The sequence below is a fragment of the Antedon bifida genome, chromosome 8, assembly GCF_963402885.1.
Source record: "Antedon bifida chromosome 8, ecAntBifi1.1, whole genome shotgun sequence".
Classification (NCBI taxonomy): Eukaryota; Metazoa; Echinodermata; class Crinoidea; order Comatulida; family Antedonidae; genus Antedon; species Antedon bifida.
In genome coordinates this window covers 10,063,924-10,088,126 of record NC_136233.1, presented here as the reverse complement: position 1 = coordinate 10,088,126, position 24,203 = coordinate 10,063,924, and the positions used below count along the sequence as shown (strand labels likewise).

Genomic DNA, 24,203 nt, shown 5'->3' with positions numbered 1-24,203 from the left:
AAATTAGGGTGTAATTTCGGGTCGGCACATCATCGCGTCCGTCGGCAAACTAAGGTGCCGGGGAAAAAATAAAGTTAAGCAAATAAGAAAAAACTATTATTCTGACAATAATTGTACTGTAAACATAATTCTTTTGAGTGTTTGTTTATTTACATATATTATTCCCTTCAGATCAACTATTTTTTATTTTCATTACATCTAACCAAACACGTAAAAAAATAGGTTAAAATATCTTCTCAGTCTTTGAACCTTATCCTATTCAACCTTGTTGTTGACCTGGGATTTGTATGTTTTCCTACGCTAAGATTATATAGTTCCACATGCCATGTGCTTTTTTCTCTAAGATATTTATTTTAAGTGCCAAAAACCCGCCATCAAAACGAATTTTGTTTGTCGTTCGTGAAGTTGTTTTAATGACAATAGATTTGTATTTGGAGCAGTACAAGAACCGATTGAGTACATCACGCCAATAAAGAAAATAGAGACATCCACTGTATACTGTATGACCAGATTGGTTTGTATGTTAGTGTCTAATTAAAAATATATTGTGGATCTTTCAAACCATCAATTAATATTGATTATTTATAAAATGTTTATGATTCTTGTTATTAGCTTTGATTGACAGGTATATTAATGAAATTTGATACAATGCGTGTTCAATTTAAATCAATATCAACAATGAACTAAATGCTTATTAATGTCTTCAGTTATTTAACTACTGTACATTTTAATTAAGATATAAATTTATAAATAACTGGGTATAATACTGAGAACAATATTTGTTTAACATTTTGGTCAAAATAATATGTTAGTGAAATATGACACAGAGCGTAATATTCCAAATTAAGTAATTTTAGTTATATATTAGCAACCTCTGCACATGCTCACAAACCTCTGTACTTACTCACAAACATCTGAACATGCTCATAAACCTCTGCATTGCTCACAAACCTCTCTGCATATGCTCACAAACCTCTCTGCATATGCTCACTAACCTCTACGCATGCTCACAAAATGTTGCACATGCTCACAAACCTCTGCACATGCTCTCAAACCTCTGCACTTGCTTAAGCCTGTTTTTCGAACCATTATTATCAATTAATCTCAACATTTTAAACAGCAACAATTTGTTAAGTTTGTATGTAAACAAAAGTCTGGTTTCATTTTCAAATATTTTGCGAACATTTTTTTAAATAAAATATTGTTTTTCTTATGCTGTCAGTCACAGTCCGGTTCAGTATTTTCTTTGCAGACTTTATATTGAGTTTACCAAAATCAATGTTTTTTTTTCAATTTGTTTTCTGTCATTATTTTGGGATCTTTAACAGTAAATTATCAAAGTATAGTCTTTATCTTATATTTTCCATCCAGATATGTCAATAATCCTTTGAAATATTCTGAGAATTATACTAACAGTGCTGTTGGTGATTTTGTTTCTAGTTACTTTGTTACAAGTAGAAGAAATATTTTCAAAACAGAAGTAGAAGATGTTTAATTTGTTTGCAAAATTGACAATGAAAACTTCAACGTTTATCTGTCTGCATAGTAGAATGTACTACATTTTTACAAATCTTTGCCGTGTTTCCACAAATTTTGCTTTTGTCACCTTTCTTGCCTGTTGTTGTTTTCTGACTAGGCTAGGAGACACAGGATCCCTGAAAAGATCAAGACTTAACCGATGCTAACTGGGGTACTTACACACTGATCCCCAGTTAGCGCTGATGGTGTATCACCATACTCCGGTTTGTGTGCTAGCTTGGTGTTTTTGTCTTTTTGTTCTCTTCCTTTTGGTTTCCACTCTTTCTCTTTATTGTTGAGCGCATAGAGACATCGTTTATTTGCGCTATATAAATCTATCTATTATTATTATTATTATCTATATTAATATATGAAAGTATAAAGAGTGGATAGAACGATCTGAATCAGTGAATGTGTTATCATAATTATAGCAGAAATTAGTAGTTTTTTTTAAACTGGAGGAATCATTATCTCACAATGGCTAAACTTTTAATTCACACAATAATATCTATTCTTGTTCTTCGTGGATTCAATCTCTTGCAAAGTAGCTCCTTCATAGATCTTCGAAATTCAGTGAGATGAAACCAATAAACGATTGGATTTATAAATGAATTTACAACTAAAATAATGTACGTTATTGGCAAAACAAATTGGATAACTTCTGGAATATCTGAGCAGTCCATAAAAATTCCAGAGAAAAAAACAAAAATAACACATATGTTTGGTCCCCATGTGAGCACATACACTGAAATAATAATAGCAAATGTTTTAAACAATTTTTTAAACTCTTCAATATCATTGATGCTTAAGTTTAAAGTAGTATGATTTTGTTTTAGTTTTATGTAGATATTGATGTACAGGAAAATAGTAGCTAACAATATAACCGAGATAATTGAAGAAAATAGCAAAATTATACTCTCTCTATCAACAATATATACAGTCAATACCCAGATAGATGGTAATATTGCGATTGTGAATGCTACAAAAATGTAACGCTTGAGAGTTACAATAACATTGTATCGTAGAGGTGCCCATACCAGAGCAATGGAACGATCAACAGCTATTGCAGCAATTGTCAATGCAGAAGACATTAATAGGCTGTTAGTACCATAAGCAGTCAGTAGAATAATTGGAGAATTATTTCCACTAAAAGTCAGTGATCCAGGCATTATTAATAAACTTGATGTTGCGTCAAAAATCGCTAGTAGGCCGATAAAGAGATTATGTATTTTTCGTAATTTTTCATTAGTTGCGTATAAAATAATTACAAGTAGATTTCCAATTAAGCTAAATGGACATACACAGAATAGCACCAATCTTGCCTTATTCACGCCATCTTTATTCAAAATGCTGCCATACCAATCAGTAGCACTAGTACAATTTTCCATAATGATAGACTATTAATTTCTTTAGCTTCAAGTTTTCCTTTCTCTAATACTATTTGTCGTTCTTCTGTAGCCAGCAATGTAGTAAAGTGCTTTAATATCTTTCTTAATTCAGCGCGCTAACTTGAGGTTTAGTTTGATTGACAGTAATTGGATGGATGCTAATAATGTCTTGATTTGATATGTGATATTCAGTGTAATATGCTAATTAACAAAAAGTATTTTATATATTAGCAAAAATTGTTTAATACTAAATACTCTCTGAAATTGTATACACATTTTTATTTTTACTTTAAATCTCATGCCTTTTAAAAGGTCTGTGACCTCCTCAATAAGTATTGCAGCCATTGGGAACATATTTGCAGTAGGCTTATAGTTTGATTATAATACAAAAAATGTTGACACCAGAGCATTTAAATGATCAATAGCTATTGTAAATGCTTAAGATATTAGCAGGCTGTAATACTACAAGCAGTTGCAAAAACAATTGGAGAATCCACATTATTCAGAATAAGTGATCCTGGCATTTTAATTATGGTTGATGTTGAGTCGAAAATTGCTAATAAGCCGATGAAGAGATTTTGTATTTTTAGTAGTCTTTCATTAGTTGCATTATAATAATTACAAGTAGGTTCCCAATAAAACAAAATGAACAAACAACTTTATTGATGTCATCTTTATTACCACTATATACAAATTTGCAATACCAGTAAATTATCCTTTTATGCAAATTAAGTTAGTGTTTACCGACCGACCGACCGACCGACATTAAAATAAGGTACAAAAAACCAATAAATTATTATGAAACCGATTGAAAATATCAATGAGATTTGATTTAATATTATTTAGGATTCAATGATTGTATGTGGATAATAGATGCCTGTTTAGCTTAAATGAGAATGTATTTATGTAAGTTGTTCCAATAAATTGGCCCTAAAAACTGAAAAATTGGAAAGATGTGTTTTGTGTAATGAAATATGTATTTTATTTGAGATTCTTGTGTTATGGCTATGATATTTGAAAGTAAATTTGAGGATGGATCGGTAAATATCAGGGAGGGACTCCGCATGTAATGGGTTGAGATCGGATATGGAGTGTTTAAATTTAGTGAACTAGAGGGTGAGCTCGCTTCGCTCGCTCCCACTCTAGGAAGTGTAGACGATGGTTCTCGGAATGATAATGACTAATGAGTTTTAGAAGGACGTTCTCCTTGTACGTTTTCTGTCGGTTACCATTATTGGAAATGCTTGACATTCGTAAAACTAAACCTACTCTGTTTCACAGTGTCTTAGATGATTAATAACTTTTTAAATTATAGTTTTTATTGTTTGGTAGGGCCTTTATAGGGCAGAGGTGGGAGGCGGAGTTCATTTGAGGGAGGTGTTTATTCGAGGGATATGTTTAATTTTTTAGTTTTAATAATATGGTAACATTTAGCCTAATATCAATAATCTAATCTAATAGATATGAAAAGTGGTAAAAAAGAATAAAAAAAATGCTTGGTAAATTGTAGATAACAGTGCTATGAATTCTACTTCAAATAGTATAATTGTGTTATTATAAATATAATACAATATTGTGTGTATAAATGTGGATGGGCGTTTATTAGATAGTTGGGTTGGGGGCGATTATTATTATTCAAAGTGATGTTTTATTGGGGAGGCGTTTACTCAAATAAATACCATCCTAATAATTAATACATTATTTAATTTAAACATCTGTTGAAACTAACTTCCGCGACAGAGTGGGCCGTTTCGGCTCAAGAAAGAAGACGTTTTAGACGGCTTGTAACATGGGCAGATATCCCGGTCCTAACGGGACACAGATAGCCTACAGTTATTCCTGCCAGCTTACTCAATAAAACTCGACTATCGGGATTTCACTCGATTTTAAATAAAATGTCTTATCATCAGATCTCCCTATGTAATTTTATAATACTATTCCTCACAATATATTCAGATGCCCTAAGACGTGTATTTATTTTGATCTTTATTAATTTTCAGTATAATTTTTTATTTTTTAACTACTGTACCTTCACACGCGTGGTCTGTTCCGAAAATAAACAAAAAAACTAAAATGGCTATAGCCACTAACAGCCAACTTAGTTGAAACCAGGTTGTCGCAAGGTGAACTCATCATGAACCCGGAAATTACTTTGACTGCGTACATTGAAATTGAGTTGAAAATTTACCAATGAATTCATAAATTCTTTTAAAAAACTCTTTATACAGTGTAATATCTTCCTAAGAAATATGGAACAATCGTAATAGTGAAAACTAATGTTATCAAATTTACATTTCGCGGTACATCTGAGATAGATCAGGTAGGTATCCAAGGTAGAGATTTGTACAGAAGTTTTTCCATTGTGCTCGCCTATGTCAGAATTAACCATAATTTATATATAGATTCTGCCGTACTTTTTTTTTCGAAATTGAGATTTTTGTCTTATTTGACTCTTGCGGGTATACTATATCACTTGAATTGACCAGTTATCCCAAAATATGTCTATAAATATGAAATTTATGATAATAATTATTATTGAGGCTTATCTACAAACACCTATAGAAATAATTTGATAAAAGGCCTCAACTACAGTAATTGACCAATTAGATAATCAGTATGATGAATATTTATTGAGATAGATTAATGCTCTTAGGAGAAAAGCATTTTTCATACATTTTTTACAAATTAACTGATCTAAATTACAGTTATAATTTATTTTAACTAAAGTTACTAAATGTTTTTGTAAATTTCATCAAAAATCAAACAAAATAACTGCAAAAGTGCCCTGTTTTCGAAGTATTTCCCGCCATTTTTAAGTACAAATAATTTGATAAAAGGCTTTATCTGCAATTTGACCCCCAAAATAAAAAATTAATAATTAAAAATTATGTCAGCTATTTTTTAATAATGTACTTTTGAAATATATTCATTTGAAAATAAAATACTAAATGAACTTTTGTAATGAAAAACAAAAACACGTTTTTCTATTCTATTCTTTCTTTATTTCAAGCCAACAGTGTAAAACACCAATACAGGTTGAAAATAAAATAACAAACTATAAAATATAAGCCAATGTAAATATATACAAAAATGTGAAGATTATTTAAATAATTTCATTAATAATACATTTAAATTGAGAGAAATTACAGTTAAAGATATATAGAGAATTATTTTTTTTAATTACTCAAAAGTAGCTTTTTGTAGATAAGCCCTTTTCTCGAAGTATGGCAGTATTGGTAACGGTTGGTCAGGTAACTTAGATTATATGCAGGGCCACAGATGCCATAGTTAAATAGTTTTGACATTAGTATATCATGGTCTATTGTGTCAAATGCTTTGATTTGTTATTTTTTGAAAATGTCATCGCAGATAAAAGGACTGAGAAATATAGAATTTTATAGACTTAAGTTTTGTAATTTACATTAGAATAACGTTTAATGCGAAATTAGGCCCAATATTTACGAAGTAGTTATTAAAGTGGTTAGAAATTGTAGGGTCACCTGTGAGATTACCCTCGTATTAAATTACAGATTCACCGTGATCACTCACTCCACGTTTTTAAAAATAAATAAATTTACAATTTTCCAAGTACCTTTTTTGGTAAAATGAATCTTCATAATACTCCTTTTAATTTGTTTTATTTACATAATTTAGTTTATTTCGATATTGTTTGTATTCAATTATATTTCTAATAGTTGGGAATTTTAGAGATTTAGAGTACAGTTTATGTTTATGTTTGACGGAAGTTATGAGTCCATTGGTCATTCAAATCTTTAGTTCAAGTTTTTAGTAAGCCGATCTTCAAATGGAAAATGTTTATTATATTATAACTTTTTAAATTATTATTATTATTTTTAATTATTATTCAGTATAAATACGGTATACAATTAATACAAAAAAAATAATAAAGCATAAGGTATTTCTTCATTTTCCCCATTACAAACAAGTTTCCATTCCACATTAAACAATTTATTTTGTCAATTATTGACTCTAAAAACTCTTCTACTTTTATGTTTCGGCTTATAAAGACTTTAACATTATCAAATAAAATACATTCTTTTGTAAGAGTTTTCTCTTATATTACATATTTTTTGTTAAAATGATATTAACAATTGTGTATTGAAACCATTGATACTTTATATTTCTTGTCGAGATGAAAGGAATAGAGCAGATTTATTCCCATTTACAATTTTCAATTTCTTTTACCACTTTTCGTTTGACCACTTTTCTTTAACTTTTTTCTTTTTCTCACCCTCGAAACTTCCAATTTATCAGAGGTAAAGATCTTATAGAAACTCTTAATATCATATTTACATTTATATAATAGATAATAGATAATTATAATTTATTGGGTTTTCAATGTTGAACTTAAAAGGCAACAGTCTATTCCACTGTGTCTTAATGGCATCAATAATACCTTGATAAGTAGTCTAAATAGTAACACTTTATATTGTATTTAAACCTAAAATCTTCATAGCTTTAAAAACCACTATCCGTTTTAACAAGATCATTAACAAAGCGAATTCCCTTTTTAAACCATCTATCATATTACAGTGTTTCTTTTGTCTATCTTTATGTTATTATTTCTCCAAAGAGATGAACTTAAAACTCGATTTAAATCTAAATTTGCATTTATAATTTTTGTCGAATCAGCCCAGGAATTCAATACATCCTTCTTCCAAAACGGGTTCCTTAACCTCTTTGAAATTTCGAACAGTGGAGAGGATCCATAATCGAAAATTGAGCAGGATGTCTTTACAAAAGTATTTTATTAAATTTATATTGTCATCCTAACTCTCCTGAACCATTTTACATAACAAAAAAGATCTACCATATAACTGTTAAAATTTTGTTTAAATGGAGGAAAATGCAAAGATAGGATCATCAGTTGCATAAGTATCAGACCAAGAAACTCTGACAAGGTACTTAGGGTTGTTTTATTGATCTTAGGAGATGCTTTTGGGGAATGTGGTTATTTGTCGTTTGAATTGGTAGAAAGTGATGTAATTTTAAAAAATTGGTAGGTGGTCACTAATATCGGTGTAGATCAAATCAATATTGTTAGTAATTTATGTTATCGATTAACGTTGAGGAGGTTTGTGTAATATTCATTATTAGTGTGTTTGTGGATTAAAGGAAGGAAGAAATTACTAAGTAATAAATTGTCTTGACTGAATAAATGATGTTTTAAAAGGTCCATTAAAAAATTAATATGTTTGTTTTCACTGGACAAATTCTTTAGTAAGCGCCAAAAGCTTAAATAAAAGTATTTACATCTAGACATTTGTAGATGACATCAACTATAATATTTTTTCACGATTTTCGTTCGATGTCAATAAAAAGTAGATCGATCCTTTCTTTAAATTTAATACCATTTAGAATATAGAAGCCAACACCTACACCAGCACTCTCTGGTCTGTTTTTTTATGAATAAAAGAATAGTGATTAATTTGGGCTAGGGGATTATCATCAGAGACAAGACAAAAAAAAATTATTATTATTATTATTATTACAATTATTTTATTTTATTTTTTTTTTATAGGTATTTTTCTTTTTTATTTTATTTTTTTTAATTGTGAATATTTGTTTACATATTTTTAATGGATGACTTGTCGACTTTCTCATGTGAGGGTGGTTAGCAAGCAATTGCAACTTTGTTTTTGCAATATCTGAACTTGACTCACAACTCAAGAATGTGCTTAACTTAGGCCTATACAATAGCAATTTAGTTAAAGAGTAGTCGTTAACTTTACTTTTTACTGTTCCATCAACAGTTGCTTCTTTCTTCCAAGGATTTTCAAATAGCCATCGGAATTTCGAATTCATGTCTTCATTTTTCACTGTTTCATCAACAGTTGCTTCTTCATTCCAAAGATATAGCCATCGGGGTAATTTTTGCACAGGTGGAATCAACATGTCGATGAAATTCTTAGAGTTTCCAAGGCATTCTTTGAACTTACTTTCCATAATTACTAAATTGAATAAAATAGTTTAATAATATATTTCTATATAACACAAAATTGTATTGCTTAATTTTCACGAAAAATACACTGTGCGTTGACATTTTTCAGGGAAAATGTCTATAGATAATCAGTAATTTAAGTACACTTTACTCCAATATCACGCCACTCTTTAATGTCATACTTTTAACATTTTTTTAACCAAAATCAATATAAGATCGCATTAAAATATGGAGTAATAGATAAGGACATTTCAAAATGCTGTAAAGTCTATATTTCTTCACTGAATTACAAACAAAACATTTTGATTTGCACTACACGTTTATAATTCAGCATATTATTTTATCAAATCTATTGACATTGGAAAAGCTTAGTAAAAATCAGTACGTACCTTGTGGGCTTGTAAACTTAGTTTCTATAATTGCACGCTGCTGAGAAACGTCAGTACATACGATTTCTATTATTAAAAAGATGATATTAAATTAAACTATATTTTAACGTAATATTTGAATGGCCTGTGTAAGTTTTGGTCGTTATTATAATCATTTTAACTAATACCATATTGTAACAGCTAAAATATCTTCTTGTTTGTACAAAATAGAAACATACATACCGTTACCTATTAACACTGGTTTGATAGGTAACGATTTTATTTGAGGATAATCTGAAAGGTAAAAACGATTACAACTACAAATAAAAGAAATATCGGATTTGTAAAAGCATTATATATTGCCTTACCATAACTCAAAAAATGAGTTTCTAAAAATGTAATAATTTTCTAGTTCGGTTCCTTCTCAAAACATTGACGGGACACAATTGTCTGTCCGACATTTTAAATTATTTACGGCTACAAAGAAAACAGGCCTAACATGCTTAAAAGGTTAGATTATTGTGGTTATTAGGAATCTACATTACTTGATTACATGGTGACTGTGATTATTTGAACGATGATGATTAAATTCATTATTTATTTATCGGTTTCTTTTTTACAAAGGTATTTCTTGATTTTCCCCATTACAAACAAGTTTCCATTCCACATTAAACAATTTATTTTGTCAATTATTGACTCTAAATACTCTTCTACTTTTATGTTTCGGCTTATAAAGACTTTAACATTATCAAATAAAATACATTCTTTTGTAAGAGTTTTCTCTTATATTACATATTTTTTGTTAAAATTATATTAACAATTGTATATTGAAACCATTGATACTTTATATTTCTTGTCGAGATGAAAGGAATAGAGCAGATTTATTCCCATTTACAATTTTCAATTTCTTTTACCACTTTTCGTTTGACCACTTTTCTTTAACTTTTTTCTTTTTCTCACCCTCGAAACTTCCAATTTATCAGAGGTAAAGATCTTATAGAAACTCTTAATATCATATTTACATTTATATAATAGATAATAGATAATTATAATTTATTGGGTTTTCAATGTTGAACTTAAAAGGCAACAGTCTATTCTACTGTGTCTTAATGGCATCAATAATACCTTGATAAGTAGTCTAAATAGTAACACTTTATATTGTATTTAAACCTAAAATCTTCATAGCTTTAAAAACCGCTATCCGTTTTAACAAGATCATTAACAAAGCGAATTCCCTTTTTAAAGCATCTATCATATTACACTGTTTCTTTTGTCTATCTTTATGTTATTATTTCTCCAAAGAGATGAACTTAAAACTCGATTTAAATCTAAATTTGCATTTATAATTTTTGTCAAATCAGCCCAGGAATTCAATACATCCTTCTTCCAAAACGGGTTCCTTAACCTCTTTGAAATTTCGAACAGTGGAGAGGATCCATAATCTAAAATTGAGCAGGATGTCTTTACAAAAGTATTTTATTAAATTTATATTGTCATCCTACTCTCCTGACCCATTTTACATAACAAAAAAGATCTACCATATAACTGTTTAAATTTTGTTTAAATGGAGGAAAATGCAAAGATAGGATCATCAGTTGCATAAGTATCAGACCAAGAAACTCTGACAAGTTACTTAGGGTTGTTTTATTGATCTTAGGAGATGCTTTTGAGGAATGTGGTTATTTGTCGTTTGAATTGGTAGAAAGTGATGTAATTTTAAAAAATTGGTAGGTGGTCACTAATATCGGTGTAGATCAAATCAATATTGTTAGTAATTTATGTTATCGATTAACGTTGAGGAGGTTTGTGTAATATTCATTATTAGTGTGTTTGTGGATTAAAGGAAGGAAGAAATTACTAAGTAATAAATTGTCTTGACTGAATGAATGATGTTTTAAAAGGTCCACTAAAAAATTAATATGTTTGTTTTCACTGGACAATTCTTTAGTAAGCGCCAAAAGCTTAAAGATGTATTGTCCCCCAAAATCATGAAAAATAGAGATTTTTAAAATCGAACTTTGAATAGGCCATTTTGCAGTTTTAATGAAGTTGTTCACTTCCATAAGAAAAAAAACGGGGGAAAAAAATTATTTCACCTATAAAAAGACAAACTAAACAGTTAAATTACCCAAAAACTCATTGTCTTCCAGACAATTTGACCATTTTTTGCTTTAAATTACATTTTTCTCAGGTAAATAAATTTTTTTCAGACCCAATTTTTTGTGAGAGTGAATAACTATTATGTGACATTAAAATAACATATTCAACAAAAAAATGTAAAAAAATATTTTTTTAGGGGGACAATATATCTTTAAATAAAAGTATTTGCATCTAGACATTTGTAGATAACATCAACTATAATATTTTTTTCACGATTTTCGTTCGATGTCAATAAAAAGTAGATCGATCCTTTCTTTAAATTTAATACCATTTAGAATATAGAAGCCAACACCTACACCAGCACTCTCTGGTCTGTTTTTTATGAATAAAAGAATAGTGATTAATTTGGGCTAGGGGATTATCATCAGAGACAAGACAAAAAAAAATTATTATTATTATTATTATTACAATTATTTTATTTTTTTTTTTTTTTATAGGTATTTTTCTTTTTTATTTTATTTTTTTTAATTGTGAATATTTTTTTACATATTTTTAATGGATGACTTGTCGACTTTCTCATGTGAGGGTGGTTAGCAAGCAATTGCAACTTTGTTTTTGCAATATCTGAACTTGACTCACAACTCAAGAATGTGCTTAACTTATACAATAGCAATTTAGTTAAAGAGTAGTCGTTAACTTTACTTTTTACTGTTCCATCAACAGTTGCTTCTTTCTTCCAAGGATTTTCAAATAGCCATCGGAATTTCGAATTCATGTCTTCATTTTTCACTGTTTCATCAACAGTTGCTTCTTCATTCCAAAGATATAGCCATCGGGGTAATTTTTGCACAGGTGGAATCAACATGTCGATGAAATTCTTAGAGTTTCCAAGGCATTCTTTGAACTTACTTTCCATAATTACTAAATTGAATAAAATAGTTTAATAATATATTTCTATATAACACAAAATTGTATTGCTTAATTTTCACGAAAAATACACTGTGCGTTGACATTTTTCAGGGAAAATGTCTATAGATAATCAGTAATTTAAGTACACTTTACTCCAATATCACGCCACTCTTTAATGTCATACTTTTAACATTTTTTTAACCAAAATCAATATAAGATCGCATTAAAATATGGAGTAATAGATAAGGACATTTCAAAATGCTGTAAAGTCTATATTTCTTCACTGAATTACAAACAAAACATTTTGATTTGCACTACACGTTTATAATTCAGCATATTATTTTATCAAATCTATTGACATTGGAAAAGCTTAGTAAAAATCAGTACGTACCTTGTGGGCTTGTAAACTTAGTTTCTATAATTGCATGGTGCTGAGAAACGTCAGTACATATGTTTTCTATTATTAAAAAGATGATATTAAATTAAAATGAGAACATTTTAACGTAATATTTGAATGGCCTGTGTAAGTTTTGGTCGTTATTATAATCATTTTAACTAATACCATATTGTAACAGCTAAAATATCTTCTTATTTGTACAAAATAGAAACATACCGTTACCTATTAACATTGGTTTGATAGGTAACGATTTTATTTGAGGATAATCTGAAAGGTAAGAAAAACGATTACAGCTACAAATAAAAGAAATATCGGATTTGTAAAAGCATTATTGCCTTACTCAAAATATGAGTTTTTAAAAATGTAATAATTTTCCAGTTCGGTTCCTTCTCAAAACATTGACGGGACACAATTGTCTGTCATACATTTTAAATTATTTACGGCTACAAAGAAAACAGGCCTAACATGCATAAAAGGTCAGATTATTGTGGTTATTAGGAATCTACATTACTTGATTACAAGGTGACTGTGATTATTTGAACGATGATGATTAAATTCATTATTTATTTATCGGTTTCTTTTTTACAAAATAGAAACATACCGTTACCGTTGCCTACTAACATTGGTTGGATAGGTAACGACATCGTTTGAGAATTATCTGAAAGGAGGAAAAAGGAATCTACATTTACTTGATTACATGATGACAGTGATTATTGAGACGATGATGATTAAATTCGTTATTTGTTTGTGTACAATATGTTGTATTATGACAAAGCCCATGAAGCTACAACATAATTAATATGTCCATCGTTTGTATATTTAAAAAATGAACACAAATACGAACTCACGATCAAAATAGCACAAGTCAGGATAATCTTCTCCGTCAATGTTGACCTTGAAAATACCAAGCTCGGTTAATGTTGTAGGATCATAAAGTACTGCATCCTTTATGTCATTGATGTTTTCATTTGGAATATCCAATGTTATGCAGGTACATCCTTCCTCAACTCCTTTAACGACGCAGTCAACATTTATGTTAAAACGATCTTTGATAATGTCCACTAAATCATCTAGCTCATCACGACTCAAATGTCCAGGACTACATTTGAGTTTAAACTTTACTCTTGTAAAATCAACATCTAGATGGTATGATATAAAAACAAATCTTAGTCGATCTTGGTTGATTGACTGGAGTGTTTTTTCGTCTGAACCCTGTATAGTTAGAAACCTAGTTTACTTTCCTCGGAGTTATTTAATTATGACGTTATTGCTTCAACTTACCTTTGCATTCTACTTCAGGATCATAACCAGCTTTGTTAATAGTGTTTGGTCTTTTTTACTGATAAAACACGTTTACTTATTATACCTGAGATCATTATTATTTAATTACTACTTACCTTGTAATGCTTGACTTTCAAAAAGGCACACAACATAGTCATTATTTTGTCCATAATCCTCTACCTTTCTATACAGTCCATTACATTTCAGATTTATTAGCAGTGTTTGTAGAACACAAACATTTCTTCTACTAAGTAGATGACAGTCTCGAAGATACTGTATCAACTTTTTAGGATCGTCAATTGTGTTACAGTAATTGGATGGAACTATATACAAATTAAAAAGTAGATAGTAATTTACGTAATTGACCTGACGACACAGCTTAGCAGAAACAATCGCAAGATCAGTAAGATTATTTAAAAACTAGACACTCTCCCAGTTTAAGTCACCCTAGTGTATCCGGTTTAGAATAGTTGTAGTGGGTATTCTATCATTTGTTGCAAAATAGAATTTATAGAATTTTATGCAATTAGGTCTTCAATTAATATTTTTATTTCTAACAAATTTAATAAAATGTATTACCGTCTAGCAATCTCTTAGCTCTTTCTATTAGGTTAATTGGGAAGTTATCCTCTACATAAAGCAGCAAATCCTGGAACGCAAAGTCTGGGATGTGTTCTGATGTGTTTGGCTTGGTCCTCTCTGAAAAAGGTGCATAATGCTTTGAAATTCAATTGATTTAGTATAAGTAATGTATTAATCATAATCAGTAGTGTAACAGTCTTCTACATTTGATTATGTATTGTATTATATAATGAGTGAATGTTTGTAACACTTAGTTTACTTACCAATCACACACTTAGCCAGATCATTTTTTCCAATAGCTACTAGATGTGATGCTAGCTTCATTCTTGAACCTGGTAAATCGGACTTTCGTATCCATTTAACGAGCATACTCACTGTTTTCGATATATCTGAATCTTTTTTCTCAGCGTTAAGTTCTTCAACTTCGGCTAGGGTAAATCCAAGCTTGAATGCCAAATTTGTGTATTCATTAGGATTGAGATTCTCGGCAATGGTGGAAAACTCTTCATCCGTAACTAATTTATGAAAAAGTATTAATTTTTGAAAAAACATTAGGCCTTGATAAAATAGATCGTACATTACGCAGTTTTTATACACTGGTCAATGTGTTTGAATCAACTCAAAATAAGAGAGGGATTAAGGGATTGTCCCAAACGAGTAGATCAATAGTTGTTGACACTCATTCATTAATGTAAACAAAATACAAATTGAAATACAAATAATAAAGAGGCAAAACCTAGAAAGTAACAAAATGTGAAGGTCTCCCTACTAAAAAATTTGTGAAGGGTAGCCAGTTAAGAAAAAAACCAAATTGTAATCATATTGATGTTTGATTTAACATACAGAAACAAGGACAGATAAACAAACAAGCAAAGCACAAAAAGACAAGACAAAGAGTAATACTATGGAAGCATAGAAAACCAAAATAAATGTGTTTATTCCTTTTTTTTTGCGATATAGAAAGTTATTTTCGGAGTAGGGTTTGTAGTTTAAAGGAAAGGAATATTTTTTGTGAAGATGCCATTTTAATTTCATCGGGGAGATCATTATATTGTTGCCACTATAACGGATATTATGTTGCATTACTGTTAATTTAATAAGTGGAGGGTGGAGGTTACAAGAGGATCTAGTTTTATGGGTATAAATACTATTGTTTTTTTATGAAGCTGCAAGAAAGTTTAGTTGGAAGTAGACAGTGTACAAGTTCATAGACGAAAGTGCATTGTTGGAGGATATTGATGTTTTGGACAGTTAACACTTTAAGGTCAGAAGATAGCACACTGGTGTGATCTAGGCGTAATAACAATTGTATCCATCTTATTCTTTAAGGTCATATGATTAAACAAAATGGTTGAATGGGTTCATGTTCTATTTCTTTTTTTCTTAATCTTAGGTCATACTTACTGACACTTTTCGTGAACTTTCTTCTTTTCGCTTTATCTTCTACAAAAATAAAAATAAAATCACTTTTCTAGTAACCACAAAACATAATGACGACACATGAATGTTAAGTAGGTTATGATAACAATTTGTGAGAATGAAAGATGTTGTAGCATAATTTAAGTTAGAAAATTAAACCGTATTCTACTAGTACAACATGTAGCTGTGTTTAGACTGTATTAAAGACACTATTCGCTTGGTTGCAATATCACAGTTGTTTATTGAGTCTTGCCTAATATACTACAGGATAATACGGTATAATACACAATAAAATACAAACAGGCAAACTCAGGAATGATACAGACTCAGGGATGAGGATGAATGATGCTGTTAGTGTGGCTGTAGATGTGCTTCTGAGGAAGTGTCGATAAAGTGTGTGTGCTCGAAGAAGTGTCTGTGAGGTGTGTCTGGGCTCTTCTAAAACTTGAGAGTATATTGGCTACTTAGGACTACTTAGTGCTTTTAGGAGGAGATAATTGATTGTATATTAAGGTATTTCGATAATGGATTGACAAGTAAATTCTGTACTTAAATCTCTAATGGTTTAACGATGGGAAAGTCAGATCAATTGTATTCTTTTGGTCTAATTAATCCTAATGGTTATAACGACATCTGTTCAATTTCTTCACTGGACCTTTCTGGGGCAAATTGGTAAAATCAATTGAATTGTAATATAAAGGTTGATTCTTAAATTATAATAACCTAAGCCTAACCCCATTACATTGAATAAAGCAGGAGAAAACAAGTCCACTGCAACTTACCATCATAATCATCAACGCCATGGTATCTTTTCCTCCCACCTATAATAAAACATTAGCATTAATTCATGTAGAAATGTCGTTCAAATTTCATTATTAGAGAGCTTTTGCCACGATCGAGGACTGACGACCAACTTAGTATAGGTCAATCAATGTGTCGTCGGTTGCCGCCTGGACCTATAAACTATAGAAAATGTGCCGATGAGGATCGGAGTGAGGACACACGTCCCAAAATTCTCACATGCGCACAATGAACTAACATGAAGTAGTCAGTCAGTCGCCTGGTACTACTAACCATACCATAGTGCATGTTCCTCAAAAGGTATGTTACCAAATGTTTATGGTATGCTTTTGTTTTCGATTTCCGTTCAGTTTCTATCCTAATTACGTGATTTTAATTCACGCCCGCATTATTATTTTTCACAACATATAGGCCTAGAGGCAATACTATACTATAATGTATAATATGCATAGCATTAACACCTGTACTCTTTAAACAAACTATAGCCTATTAGTTCGAGCTATAAAACATAAACAGTCTACTGTAAATTCTGATAGATAGATCATGTCAATATATAGTTATCATGCTCATTGTTCTGATAACTTAATCTTACAACCCGTTTCATAAATCGGCGTAAACTTTTGTTATGGAATGTATCCAATGAATCAGAAAACATACTAATACCTCTATATTAATATAAATGTGGTTTGTTGTTACCTGGTAAGAATTATGTTTACGTACCTTGTGACACTGTGGCCTTGGTGTCTACAATTGTACGCTGCTTCCGGGGAACGCCATTCCATGAGTTTTCTAAAGAAATACATTATTACAATAAAAATACTTGGCCTATTCGGGCGTAATTGTATAGTTTTAGTGATCTGTGTGTCAGTTGTGGCTTTTATTATAATTAATGGGATTTATATTTTACATATATATATATTTTGTGTCATAGAAAGTATCATACCGTTTTGTATTAATTCTGGTTTGATGGGTAACGATATCATTTCAGAATTATCTGTAATGCAAGGAAAATAATGTACATAACTACAAGAAATATCAGATTTGTGAAATATACATAGTTAATCATTATTATACAACATAAAATGTAATAGTTTGCACGTCCAAAAATGTCCGGTTCTGTCTTTTAAGCGATAAAAGGAAAGGCAACAGGAATAATACGCAGCATATGTCGACCGGTTATAGTTAGATTTAAAAATCTACGTTAATTTCTAACAATAACGGCGACGATGATGATTAAAATCTTTCGTTATCATTTACTTTATATGTCCAATATTTTGTATATGACAATAGTACTGTTAGTCATATTCCATGAACGTGCAAGTATTAAGACTATTACCTATTCATTAATTAGAATGTCTGTATAGCGCTAAAAAAGAAAATAATATTTTAAAAAGTATATGAGGAAAAAAACACAACTACGGGTAATTAGAACTCACGATCGAAATAGCACAAGTCAGGATAATCTTCTCCGTCAATGTTGACCTTGAAAATACCAAGCTCCGTTAATGTCATAGGATCATTAAGTACTGCATTCCTTATGGCATTTATATTTTCATTTGGAATATCCAATGTTATGCAGGTACATCCTTCCTGAACTCCATTAACGACGCAGTCAACTTTTATGTCAAAACGATCTTTGATTATGGCTAAAAAATCATCTAGCTCATCGTACATCAAGTTTCCAGGACTGCACTTAAGTTTAAACTTCACTCTTGTAAAATCAACATCTGTAAAGTATAATTTAATAACAACGAAATAAAATAATTGTATTGCGTTTCAGGCTCGTACCGTAGGCCTACTCAACTTTGTTTTTGGGAGGTGGGGAGTTTTTTCGACGTATAGTTAAAATCCTAGGTCATACCTATTACCTACCTCTGTACATACCTACTTATATTCTTCTTCAGGATCGTACCCAGCTTTGTTAATCATGTTTGGTCCTTGATATGTCGTTTTCTCATTATAACTGTGAGAACACACTATCTAATTACAGGAGCTATTTCAACTTACCTGTTGATTCTGAACTTTCAAAAAGGTACACAACATGAGCATTTGTTTTCCCATAGTCTTCTACTTTTCTATACAGTTCAATGCACCCCAGGTGTATTAGCAGTGATTGTAGAACACAAACATTTCCACTTTCAAGTAGATGATGTTCCCGTAAATAATCCATTAACTTTCCAGGACAATCAATTTCATTACGGCAATTGCGTGGAACTATATGTAAATAAAAAGTAGGTATGTCATTTACGTAATAGGCCTGACGACACAGCTAGCTAAGTAGTATTTACCATAACACCATGATCAGTTAGACTCTTTTGAATTTAAAAAAAAAAATGAAAACTGTTTTAGTCGCGTGCAACGGGACTCTAACAGCTTAGTATGTCGATCGGTTGGTCGGTAAACACTAACTTGAGCACGCGACTGCAGCCATGTATATGGCCTTGTTTAATTTTAGGCCACCCTAATAAATCTAATTTTGGCAGAATTTATTGTAGTTGCAAAAACCTACAATCTGTACTTTGTTTGGAAATATACACAGTTTTGTTTATAAATAGATTTATTAAAATGTCTTACCGCCTAAAAGTATTATTGCTTCTTCCAATCGGTCTTTTGGGAAGTTCTTCACTACAGATAACATGAATTTGTTGAACCTAATATTGGGGTAGGGTTTTGATGTGTTTGGCTTGGTCTTGTCTGAAAAAAAAATATGATTTAAATGTCATTTGGTTTAGTATCAACAATTTATTAACCATAAATAGTACGGTAACTTAAATATGTATATATATATATATGTATTTATTTTATATTTATTACCATGATTGATTTAATGAGGGCGTTTTAACTGTAATTCCTTATAATTATTATCTTTAGGCCTAATTGTGTTGTTTTTGTATTATAATTTTCTATTCCACATCTTGAGGTTATTCTGAATAAATTGAAATTGAATTATCAAGGGCTACAACGTATCTAAATACATTTTATTTGTATGTTTTTTGATTACCGTAAATCTTCTAATTGTAACCCTGGGTTATTATTCTTTGATTGTTTTTTTAGAGTGGAATTAGAAAGGGTTACTATTAGAGTAGTGGGTTACTATTACTAATCTTAAATTAGGCACCTGAAAATAGTAACCCACCCCCAACTTTTCCGGTCAACAACTCATAGCAAAATAATAAAACAGTACGAATAAATAAACAAATTTGGTTGAACTCTAACATTATTTTATAAACTCAAAAATACTCAATAGTAGTGGGTTATTATTATAGATTGACTTATAAGGTGGGTTACTATTAGAAGGGCGGGGGTGGGGGGGGGGGTACTATTAGAAGGGGGTTACTATTAGAGTGTGGGTTACTATTAGAAGATTTACGGTATATAACTAAATATTATAATTAAATGTTTTAACACTGGCTTACCAATCACACAGCTAGCGAGATACTTTTTGCCAATAGCTTCTAGATGTGATGCTAGCTTCATTCGTGAGCCTGGTACCTCAGTTCTTTGTCTCCATTTTACGAGCATTTTAACAATTTTTTTTATGAGTGAATTCTCACAGTCAATATCTAATCTTTCCGTTTCGCATAATTTACATCCAAGCTCTAATGCCAAAGTGAAGTATTCATTGTCATTGAGATTCTGAGCAATCCATAAACACTCTTTATCTTCAACTAAATTATGAAAACAAAATATATCAATTATTTGCAACATAATAAGGCCTTGAGAAAAAAGATCACACATCATATAATTAAATACACGTCAACACAGTTATTTTATTAAATGAAAAGATAATTGAAATTTAAAGCATCTTTAATGACAAAGACAAAGAATATCGAAAATCGAAAATTAAATTGTGTAAATCATTGTGGATTATGTTTCTTTAACTACACCACCACAAAGGACAAATACTCCTCGGACTTCCCATTGACAACTACAACCAGTTATTTTCCTAGGGTAATTCCTAGGTAAATGTCTTGTTGGTAAGTCTTCGGGTGATAGTCAATGAGTGGTTGTCAAGCTATATTTTGTCCGGGTGGCAGTTGTTCTGGGTGAGTAATTGGTCCACCAGTGTGATACGTTTAATGTATACAGATGCCGAGTGGTGATAAAGGCGATATTTTTACCCCTCAAATTATTATTTTATTTCATTATTTCAAAATTATTGCTGGATGGCTTACATTTGGTATATATGTACTGTATATATGTTTGTGTAGGTCTATATTTCATTTCATGGGTCATACTTACTGACTCCTTTGTCAATCTTTCTTCTTTTCGCTTTATAATCTACAAAAATAACATTAAAATCAATCCTATCAATATATAATAACGATCATAACATCAATCAATGAATGTTAGGTTATGCAATAACATTTTGTGAGAGTAGATTTTGTAATTTAATTTAAGAGTTAGAAAATTATACCATTCTGTTACATGTTTCTTTTTATTGTAAAAGTTGCATTGACAAACTTTTTTTTAGCCAAACCTGCACCAAAATTCAAGTATTCAACTTTCAATTGTGGAAGTTACTGGTCTTCGTCATAACTGATTATTTTGTGCATATTTCTGCTCTATTCTTCAAAACTTTATAATGTAATGTTATGCATTTCGGAAATACAACCAAATGTGCAAAGTGTCACAGAACAAATAAAGAAAAACAGTTCTTGGCAGATTAGCAGTGATGATCTATTATTCATGCAGTCAAACAACACTTGGATGGATATAACAATTCCGAAATAATAGAAATTGAATTTTAAAAAATGAAGGAGAAAAAAACCAATGATTTCTCTTTTTGAATCATTGTGTATTTATTTTTCGTTTTTTTGTAGGCCTATAGTACTGAATTACTGAAAACAGTTCATATTCAACAATATATGTATAATGTAAATAATTAATTATATTCTACCTTATTTTTATAGTATATAATAATATAGTGAAATGTTGTTTTTATTATGTTAAAATATTGGAGGGGTATTCCCGTTGTGCATCGTCATTTCCACGTAGCCTACCCCACTGGCGAGTTATATTAAGCTACAGGAGGTAACAAGTCCTAACTTACCAACAGAATCATCCTTGACATAGCGCTTTGTTCCTTTTTTGTCACTATCTAGCATGATAAAAAGTATTAGTATTATCGGTAATGCATGTATAAATTAAGGAAACAAGTGTCCGAATTCATTAATCCGTCACTGTAGTATACCACTCGTACTTTAATGCACTGTTCTCAACAAGTTTGTTTGTTGTTGTTTTTTTAAATATTTTCCTATTAAGTTTCCGTTTTAAATTCAGCAGTAAATGTTTACTTCACGCCCATAATAATTTTATGGGATTTTTGGCGGAACTACGCCCACTTCGTATTACAGAAAAGCTATAGTTACATACGTCGATAACATCATTTCTATACATTATGCGTTAGATCCAAATTTATTATTTATATATTCAACTTTATTTTACAAGGGTAGCTCTAACAGCTGTACTAAAGCAGTACTTAAGAAACCCCAATATTATGAAATGGTAAATTTAGAGCTATTTTATCTTAATTAAACAATATGTGCCTAAAGAATAACACAATAAAAGTCAATAGCATAGTCAATTTGACCTCACCTCAGAATGGCATTGAATGGCGCAAATTTTTGAATACTTAATTCAGATAATAATTGGCGGCCGCCAAATAAAACTCTTAAAATATAATTAACTTTTATTTACACTATATAAAACAATCAGTCACGTCGTAGTTTGTATTTCTTAATAATAGGATAGGCCTACTATACTACTCGTATTATTGACATCTTAGAATCGACAGACGTGTTAAAATGTGTAAATAGATGACGAACATACTTTTTACAATATCATCAGAACTTGAAGGATTTTCAACTTGTGGTTCAGCCATTCTAAAGAAAAATAATAAGCATTACTAACATCAAAATTCCATTTGAATGAATAACCATTGCAATATACGCCTTTTTTTCAACGTTGAAACAGTTTAATTCTGTTTTCAAACTTATTTTTGATTATTTTACTTTTCTCTAAGCGTTTGTGAGACCTTTTTTTGTGCATCTACTTACACATGAGATATTTCCTTTAAATACTAAATATTTTACTTAAGTAATAATAACATAATTTTAATTGTTTTGTCTATTGTGTGTAACTTTACTATATATTACAAGGTATTATTTCAGGATATTTCCAATGTTTCAGCAATGATATACTATTTACATTTCACAGGTGAGCGAGTCGAGCATTTAAAATAGTCTGCGAATCAGAAGAAATGGTGGTCGTATTGCAGAAACCATACTCAACACACAACTACGCACACAATTGGAAAAATACTTGTCTTATTTCATTGTCAATCCCATTGAACTACCGACTATGAGGCTTATGTTGCATGTTTGGTACATTATTATTTCTATTATTAATACTTTACTATGCAGTAGAATTGCATAAGTTGAAAAAAAATGGTCAAAGTCAAGCCTGTAGTCACAGTTGTTACAGGGAAGTTATTTTTACCACAAAATGGGCAAGATCGTCTGAAGGTAGGTCTACACCACTACTTCCGCTACTGGTCTCTAGTTGAAAAGGCCAAAATATCTGATCAATTGCTTTCAGATTTTTGTTATTACTATTAACCATTTTTTAAATGTCCTACACACATTTTAAAATTCTAGAATGCTGGAAATTGTAGACGAGTTCATAGCTTTCCAATATTAAAAGTGTTGGCTAATATTATGCTTATTTTAAATTAATAAAATATATGAAGATTGTCATATTGATGTGGAGTACTTTTTTCCGTATTTCAGAATTGGTGATGTTAAATGTGAAGTTTATGGCTATTATCAACATGCAAAAGATGCTTGCAGTTAACCTAAAGAAATTTAAACATCCATTACACCAAGATAATGTATGGTTATGGTCAGGAAAGCGACTACGTAGCACACTATGTAGAATAACAGATAGTCCGAGAGATGAGTTCATTTAGTGCACATATTTTACCATAGGTATTATTATGATTTTTGTGGTGTTTCTGGTGATGCACTTTCGGGTCAGAGGTCAATGACCTATTTTTTCACGCAATTTTAACAAATCTTTATTTTATGGCACAGTATTTGATGAAATGCATCAATTGTTTTAGAATTAAGCTCAATGTAAACCTGATGAATCATACTACACATTTATTTTCATTAAAAGTCATTTGAATCATTATTTTACAAAATATATCGAAAATAATCTCATTTTTTCCATTTTTTCATTTTAATAAATATTTTTGTAACATATGCTTTAATTTTTTTCAAACAATTTTAAGATAGGCATCCCTTACGTTAATTCGCCTTAAAATGCCAGCTGTCATCCAGGGTTGGGAAGATTGTCGAATCCGGACTTCTTTGACAGGTGCAACTTCATCTAAAGCTGTATTGAAAATGTTACACAATGCTTCCAATGATTCGTCTACAGATCTAGCGTTGTAGCGTTCCAAATTGACTTTTTCA

The 24,203-nt window shown here is 30.4% G+C and overlaps 1 protein-coding gene across 1 annotated transcript; it reads right to left on the bottom strand.

The window, feature by feature from the left end:
- Nucleotides 1–5,979: 5,979 nt before the first annotated feature.
- Nucleotides 5,980–22,609, bottom strand: LOC144850960 (uncharacterized). Its single transcript, XM_078708481.1, has 22 exons — nt 22,558–22,609; nt 21,779–21,826; nt 20,968–21,006; nt 20,142–20,393; nt 19,300–19,419; nt 18,733–18,939; nt 18,162–18,452; nt 17,669–17,719; nt 17,446–17,514; nt 16,707–16,745; nt 15,910–15,948; nt 14,769–15,020; nt 14,503–14,622; nt 14,040–14,246; nt 13,491–13,781; nt 13,244–13,300; nt 12,865–12,909; nt 12,637–12,702; nt 12,039–12,257; nt 9,480–9,530; nt 9,258–9,323; nt 5,980–8,878 (listed from the first exon to the last, which is right to left on the bottom strand). Exons 1-22 carry the CDS (start codon nt 22,607–22,609, stop codon nt 8,427–8,429), a joined length of 3,033 nt encoding a protein of 1,010 aa, XP_078564607.1. The 3' UTR covers nt 5,980–8,426.
- Between the last annotated feature and the right edge of the window lie 1,594 nt (nt 22,610–24,203).

Bases quoted from the DNA above. Each gene is read 5' to 3' on its own strand.
- LOC144850960 (XM_078708481.1), bottom strand. From the start codon at position 22,609: ATGGCTGAACCACAAGTTGAAAATCCTTCAAGTTCTGATGATATTGTA. The intron at 16,746-17,445 runs GTACGTAAACAT...GTTTTATTATAG, and splicing joins CAAGGCCACAGTGTCACAAG to GTGGGAGGAAAAGATACCAT. The intron at 9,324-9,479 runs GTATGTATGTTT...TTTTAATAATAG, and splicing joins ACCAGTGTTAATAGGTAACG to AAATCGTATGTACTGACGTT.